The sequence below is a fragment of the Vitis riparia genome, chromosome 18 (genome assembly GCF_004353265.1).
Source record: "Vitis riparia cultivar Riparia Gloire de Montpellier isolate 1030 chromosome 18, EGFV_Vit.rip_1.0, whole genome shotgun sequence".
Lineage (NCBI taxonomy): Eukaryota > Viridiplantae > Streptophyta > Magnoliopsida > Vitales > Vitaceae > Vitis > Vitis riparia.
Genome location: NC_048448.1, coordinates 29,307,467 through 29,314,967, shown reverse-complemented (window position 1 = coordinate 29,314,967; position 7,501 = coordinate 29,307,467). Strand labels below are relative to the sequence as shown.

Here is a 7,501-nt window from a genome sequence, read left to right as displayed (position 1 = left end):
TAATATAAAAGCATGGGTGAAATCTAGGAGGATCATCAAAAATTCAAATTTGATCGGATGCAGAGCCATTTTTGCAACAATAACGACGAATTTTCGGAAAAACTAGCAAAAATCGTCCATTTATCATGATCAATCGAAAAAATTGGCAAAAAAGTATCGCTCCATGCGCAGATATTTTGGAGATTTATCGGCCAAAACCGATATTTTAATGATTTTTCTGATGTTTTTGAAATTTCTCTCCATTGATAATTGGTGGTCAAAATTGTTTCAGTTACCTCCAATATCCGAAATATAATAGATATTTCGACGATAAAATCTAATTTTTTCATTCTGAAATTTCTTCCGCATAAACAATATTTCTTAACCTATATCGATATATCACCGTATAAAGCGAAATTTTCATCCGTGGATGTGGGTGGGTCCTTCCTTTTTAATTGTTTTAAAAGCCACCTACCTCTCCACTCATTACTCTTTGACATTTGTCTGTCATATCACATGCTTATACATGGGACCAAAAATGAAAAAGAATCACCAGCTTGCATGTATTCGGAGAATCGATGTTTGCTTTTACGGTCCAACCAAAACCAAAAAAATAAATAAATAAATAAATCAATATCATATAAGGACCCAAAGGTGTTGTAGGGCATGTCAAGAATAGACTCACCACAAGTTACTCCTCAACTCTCTTTAAGCTTTCATCCAAAAACTCTCCAACAATGGCTTCCTCTACCCAAACACCCTCTTCTTCTTCTTCTACCCCAATCCGTAAATATAACTTCGATGTGTTCTTGAGTTTTAGAGGTGAAGACAGCGGCTACAATTTTACGGATCAGTTATACGAAAATTTGCTTCGGTCGACGACTAAAACTTTCAGAGACGATGAACTTGAGAAAGGAGAGGAGATCAAATCAGGAATTTTGAAAACTATTGAAGAATCAAAAATTTCCATAGTTGTGTTCTCAAAAAACTATGCGCATTCCAAGTGGTGTTTGGATGAGTTCGCGAAGATCATGGAGTGCAGGAAAGAAATGGGACAAATAGTCTTGCCGGTCTTCTACCACGTGGACCGTCCTGATGTGCATGTGCAAAGAGGGAGCTTCGGAGAGGCATTTTGCATTCATAAAAGAGATGTAGATGAGAAAAAGGTGCAAAGGTGGAGGGATGCCTTGACTAAAGCAGCCTATCTATCTAGTTTCCATGTGCCCAAGGATGGGTAACTTCAACGTCCTTAATTTGTGCTTTTGATTTAATTAAGTTATAAGGATTTAGTTGTCTTAAATCATGAATTAACAAGTTAATAATTTGGATCAGTGTTAAATCAACAACTTATAGTAGCTTCTAATTTTGTTTTGGAAGGAGTTTGATGAGCATGTTAAATACTGTTTGAATGTTTGAATATGATTAGGTATTAAGGGATTAAGTTGTTTATTTTTATATATGTTTGAATGTTAAATACTGTTTTTATATATATATATATATATATATATATATATATATATATATATATATATATATATATATATATTTTAAACATCTGTAAATTAATAATTATTAATTTTTCTTATTTTAATTTGAAACATAGTAGTGGAATATATTTCCAAATATTTCTAAATATTATAATTTATTACCTTAAAAGAAATATTAAATAGGGCTGCACCTGGACACAGGGATCCCGTGTTCGATACGTGATATAGCTTTTTACTTATAAAAATGACGAACATTAAAAGAATAAAAGAGCGCATTTACAGAACTGACAACTATAAAAAAAAAATTAAAATATTGAGAAATATTGACATTGATGGTGAAGGGTGACAGGGCGTGCAATATAAAAATGAAAATATTAAACAATGAAATAAAAAGTACGTTAGTGGATTTTTAAAATATCTGGATGTGCAGGTATATCTTTCATACGAATCCATATTTTTAAACATTTTATTAATATTTCATCAATTTTTTTCTTTCATGTTTCAATATTTCATTGATATTTATGAATATTTCACCCATTTTTTCATTTTTTTCATTTTTTAAATATTAAATAAATTAATTTTAATTATTTTATTTTTATAGTTTGATTTCATTTATTACTAAAAATATAAAACGTAATTTTTTAATAGGTCCTTATTTTATATAATTTATATATTTATTAAATATAAAAAATATAAATATTAAAATAATTATACATATATCATTATTTATTTAATATCATTGAATATGTTTAAATTAAAATAAATCATAATTTTAATATTTAATATATTTTAAAACTAGACCTATTATCTTTATGGGGTTCTACTGATAACAAGAATACTACATTTGGGAAGTAACTTGCCATTTTGTAGACAAGTTTTCTCTATTGAGTTCATTGCCCTTGACACAGCACGACATCACCATATTAACTTCACAATAATAATCTTTTGTAACTAATTTTACCCCATTATATCTTTGCTGCATTTTATAATTAACATTGCTTTACTTTATTATTAACAGGAATGAGTCAACTATTATTGAGAAAATCATTGATTTCGTCAATCGCGAATTGAAACTTCCAGGTCATAACTTAATTGGAATTGATGGACGTTTGGAAGAATTGAAGTCATTGATAGGCATTGGATCTTATGATGTTCGCATGCTTGGAGTATGGGGATTAGGTGGAATTGGTAAAACCTCAATTGCACGTGTTATTTATAACTCAATCTCATACCAATTCGATGGTGCTAGCTTTCTTCCAAGTGTTTGCGAGCAATCCATGCCTAGAGTACAAAAAGAACTTCTATCTGACATTACAGAACTATCCTATGAAGAGCTGAATGTTGATGAAGGGCTCAATAAGATAAAGGAGGAATTGCAAAAAAAAAAAATTCTTATCATTGTTGATGATGTGGATTGTTTGAGTCAATTAAAGGATTTAGTTCCAAATCGAGATTGTCTTGGTGGGGGAAGTAGAATTATTATAACGACTAGAGATAAACATTTACTACTTGAGCATGGAGTGGATGCTATATATGAGGTTCAAGGATTAGATTTTGAAGAATCTATACGTCTCTTTAGTCTTTATGCCTTCAAAGCAAGATTTCCTAAACGAGAATACAGAGGACTTTCCCTAAATATAGTAAATTATAGTGAGGGCCTTCCATTGGCTCTTAAAGTTTTAGGTGGTTTTCTTTTTGGTAAGTCAATATATGAATGGGAAAGTATATTGTATAAACTAAAACACCAATCCTTGAAAGAAATTCAAGATGTGCTTCAAATCAGTTATGATAGACTAGATTATAAAACAAAAGATATATTTCTTGATATTGCATGTTTTTTTAAAGGGGAAGAAAGAGAATTTGTCTCAAGAATATTAGATGGGGCTGAGAAAGCAATAACAGATCTCTATAATAAGTCTCTCCTAACTTTTTCAAATAATAAGATAATGATGCACCCTTTATTGCAACAAATGGGTCAAGGAGTTGTTCATCAAGCATGTCCTCAAGAGCCAGGAAAGCAGAGCAGATTGTGGAGATCAGAGGATGTCCATCGCATATTGAGGCAAAATGAAGTAAGATCCAAGTGCTTGAAGTTATGAATGCCTATAGTTTTATTTTGGTTTTACGTTTTTTGCATTTCACTTATTTATGAATCTTGATTTTCAGGGGACTGATGCGATTGAAGGGATAGTTCTAAAAATATCTGCAGCAGAACGAATAGCGTTTACCACTAAAGCTTTCAAAATGATGAACAAACTTAGATTACTCAAAGTTTGTCGGGATCATAAATGTGGTTCTATGGTGCATGTTTCTACGGACTTTGAATTTCCGTCTTATGAGTTAAGATATCTTCATTGGGATGGATATCCTTTGGAATCTTTGCCATCAAATTTTCATGGAGAGAAGCTTATTGAACTCAATCTGCAGAATAGTGAACTAAGAGGACTTTGGGAAGGGAGCAAGGTATGATTATTATTTAGTTTTCTTTTTTTTAATTTATAAATTTAAAGGTCAGGGAAGTTTATTTACCAAAACCAAGTACTCTTTGTTCCAGCCTCTTGAGAAGTTAAAGGTTATCAATCTCAGTCACTCTCAGCAGCTCATTCAAATCCCAGACTTCTCAGATACACCGAATCTGGAGAGTCTAATTCTTGAAGGTGGTACAATTTGCTTAAGGTTCATCCATTTATAATTATTATAGTTCCTAACTAGCTGTTTTATTTTTTAAATTTTATAGGGTGCACAAACCTTGAGAACATTCCAAGCAGCATCTGGGACTTGGATTCTCTTGTAAATCTTGATCTCTCTCGCTGTTCAAAACTCCAGGAACTTGCAGAGATCCCGTGGAATCTATACTCATTGGAATATTTGAACTTGGCATTCTGCACGAATCTTGAAAGCCTTCCAGAGAGCCTTTCTAACTTGAAATGTCTTAAGACTCTCAATGTAATCGGGTGTTCAAAACTGCCCGACAACCTGGGAAGCCTGGAATGTCTAGAGAAGCTTTATGCATCAAGTTCAGAATTGATTAGCCCTCAATCGGATTCCTCTTTGGCTGGTTTGTGCTCCTTAAAAGTATTGGATGTGCATGGCACCAACCTAGAGCAAGGAGCGATCGGTAGTGACATTGGCAGCTTATACTCATTGGAAGAATTGGACCTAAGTTACTGCAATTTAACAGAAGGAGGAATTCCCGATGATATTTGTTGCCTATACTCATTGAGAGTATTAGATCTAAGTGGAAACCATTTTCTTAAAGTAACTGATGCCATAAGTCAACTTTCTAAGCTAAGAGTGCTTGGGTTGAGGCACTGCAAGAGTCTTCTAGAAATTCCAGAGCTTCCATCAAGTCTCAGAGTCCTAGATGCCCATGATTGCATAAGCCTGGAAACTTTATCAAGTACATCATTGTTGCAATGGCAGAGGCAGTTAAATTGCTTCAAATCTGCTCGTTTACAAGAAATTCAGGTATAGTTTTCATAGCACCAAATTTTTAGAATTTTGGGTCAAAATAGGCTATCTAAACGCAAAAATATAACTTTTAGGCCTTTTTTTTAAACTTATATTCAAGGTTTTTTATGCAGTCATGCTCAATGTTTAACATAGTGCCTTATGTGTAGGAGTTGAAATACAGAAGGCTTTTCTCTCTTCCAGCAAATGGTGTCAGCCAGGGATTTAATACTGTTATCCCTGGAGGTGGAGAAGTTCCAGAGTGGATATCACACGAGGGTATTGGCAGTGAAGTAACAGTAAAGCTTCCTCTTAATTGGTACCACAAGAAGGACTTCTTGGGATTCGCATTATGCTGTGTTTATATTCCACAACAGGATGAACCTGTGGATGAATCAATGGATGAACCAGAGAGTAGTAAGTCTGAGAATGCCATGGTGAATATCACGCAACCTTATCGCTTAGGATGTGAACTGAGTTTCCTTGATGATGAAATTGGGTTTTTGGATTATCTCTTCTGTGGATCATCCTGCCAATGCGACCATAATGATGGTGTATCAGAGTCAGTGTGGGTAACGTATTATTCTAATGTTGCTATTAAGCACAAGTACCGGTCCCATAAATCAAGGCATTTAAAGGCGTCATTTCGTGGTTATGTTGATGGTAAGCCAGTGAAGGTGAAAAAGTGTGGGATTGGTCTTGTACATGTTGATCTTAAGAACAGCAGTGGAGTTGGAAGTGGTAGCTCTAGTAATGATCAGAAGCCCCTAAAAGTTTGAGATGATCCACCGACGATTCCATGCATAGATCCAAGGCCAAATTGGTAGGATTCACAATGGCACCCCCAGAGCTCCTGCTCCTTGATAGTCTCTCTGTGTCTCTCTGGTTTTGGACCTTTCAAGCCATGACAACATTATTGGTAAGTTATTTTTCCTTTCCGGTTTGCGTTTCCACCGCAAACAGATTAAAGGAACTTAAATTCTGGATTATATTTTTTCTGTTTAAAATTTCTAGGATGTAAAAATATGCCCACCCCAAAAACAAAAAGAATAAAAAAATAAATATTGGCCTAAAAGATCCAGACCAGTTGTGTTAATTTGTAAACCACTTTAGGACTTGTTCCAGAGTATTTGCCCATTATTATTTTTGAGGCATTGAAGTCTTGTTTTGAACAAGTTTACATTGTCTAGCATGCGGGTCTTGGAATTGATCAACCAAGCTAGGACATCCCACGCGTTTCAGGCACAACACTCAACTGATCAATTGAGGCTTAAGTTGGTTTCCCATGTCAGGTACGTAGAATTTCATTTCTGTTCCAGAGTACTTGATCCTCATGATTTATTTCTTATATTCTTTCATTTATCTTACATTTTAACTTTATATGTTAATTTAAGTTTCACAAACATGAATAATAATTTCTTCATAGGTGATTATGGACTATATAATATATATAGACATGGAATTGAAACCTTGTATCTTATGGTGTAGCTGAATGGTTGGAAGCGGTTCCAAAAGACAAGCAGTGGGATGAGTTGATGTCTGAATGTGAGTCCTTGAAAGAGAAACAGTTGCTAAAGAGACATGGGATGGTCTACTTGTACTGATCATCTAATTGCAGACTGGTAGGCATTAATCTCGATCCTTGACAAAAACACACTGCAATTTGGGAATAATTCATTCTGTGTGGATGAAAAAGTATGACTTGCAAATGCTAGAAACTAGAATTTATGTTTTCAGCTATGAAATGTATGTATGATTGAGGTTTGAATGAGCAGTCAGTGAGAACTTGACTTTTACAATGCATAACACCATGCAATCATATCCAAAAGATAAGCTTTATCCTATTTAGTAATTTTATGCTTCATCTGGATTTTAGAAATTTGAGAGAAAAAAGAAAAGGGGAAAAAGCAAAGACAAAGGAAATTGCAAAGATGGCCCATCCCATGGTAGTATTTTGCCGGAAATAAGATAAAATTAAGTGCCTAACACCGTCCAATTGAGTAGACTAACATTTGATTCATTCTAGTTCACTTGACCTTTTTGAAGAGTCACTTAAGTAATATTTGCTTTTTAATTGAATATAAAAAGTTAAAATATTTTACTTATTCTGATTTTTTCTATTCAACTAAAAACAATCCGTTAATATTAACCAACATAATCTTAGTTTGTTTAATATTTAATGACTTAAAAAAAATTTCTTTCTCATTTTATTAATTATTATGTTATTGAAAACACCTTTTATTAACTTCAATCTTAAATCTATTGATTAAATGTGTTAATAAATTCTAAACAAAAATCAAATCTTGTGTTTATGTTAAGATATATTTTCTATTTTTTAATTTTAAAAATAGAAAGTTGTAGATAAAATATAAAAATTCTTTTATATATATATACCTTCTGCAATTAAAAACAATTTTTAAAATTTAAGGAAGTAAAACATTTTCATTTTAAAATTTTTGAAAAAAGTTTTTAGAAACCTAAGATAAATTTTGAAAAAAAAAATAGTAATAACTTGACAAGAATTCCTAAGAACTTAGTGGTTTCACAACGTTTTCTAAGTTAAAGAGAAAAAAAAATAATTTTTT

The 7,501-nt window shown here is 32.8% G+C and overlaps 1 protein-coding gene across 3 annotated transcripts; it reads left to right on the top strand.

Moving 5' to 3' along the window:
• Positions 1 to 655: 655 nt before the first annotated feature.
• On the top strand, positions 656 to 6,690 carry LOC117905888 (disease resistance protein RPV1-like). Of its 3 annotated transcripts, none has more exons than XR_004649744.1 (8): positions 656 to 1,213; positions 2,485 to 3,538; positions 3,633 to 3,929; positions 4,021 to 4,123; positions 4,204 to 4,934; positions 5,087 to 5,835; positions 6,107 to 6,208; positions 6,405 to 6,690. XR_004649744.1 is itself a non-coding variant. In XM_034818755.1 (8 exons), the coding sequence occupies exons 1-8, from the start codon at positions 717 to 719 to the stop codon at positions 6,406 to 6,408; spliced, it is 3,306 nt and encodes a 1,101-aa protein (XP_034674646.1). In that variant the 5' UTR covers positions 656 to 716; the 3' UTR covers positions 6,409 to 6,690. The 3 variants fall into 3 exon arrangements, 2 of the variants coding, with proteins under 2 accessions (XP_034674646.1, XP_034674647.1); XM_034818755.1 differs by having other exon boundaries at positions 5,087 to 5,634; positions 6,137 to 6,208; XM_034818756.1 differs by having other exon boundaries at positions 5,087 to 5,634; positions 6,137 to 6,208; positions 6,343 to 6,690.
• Positions 6,691 to 7,501: the final 811 nt, after the last annotated feature.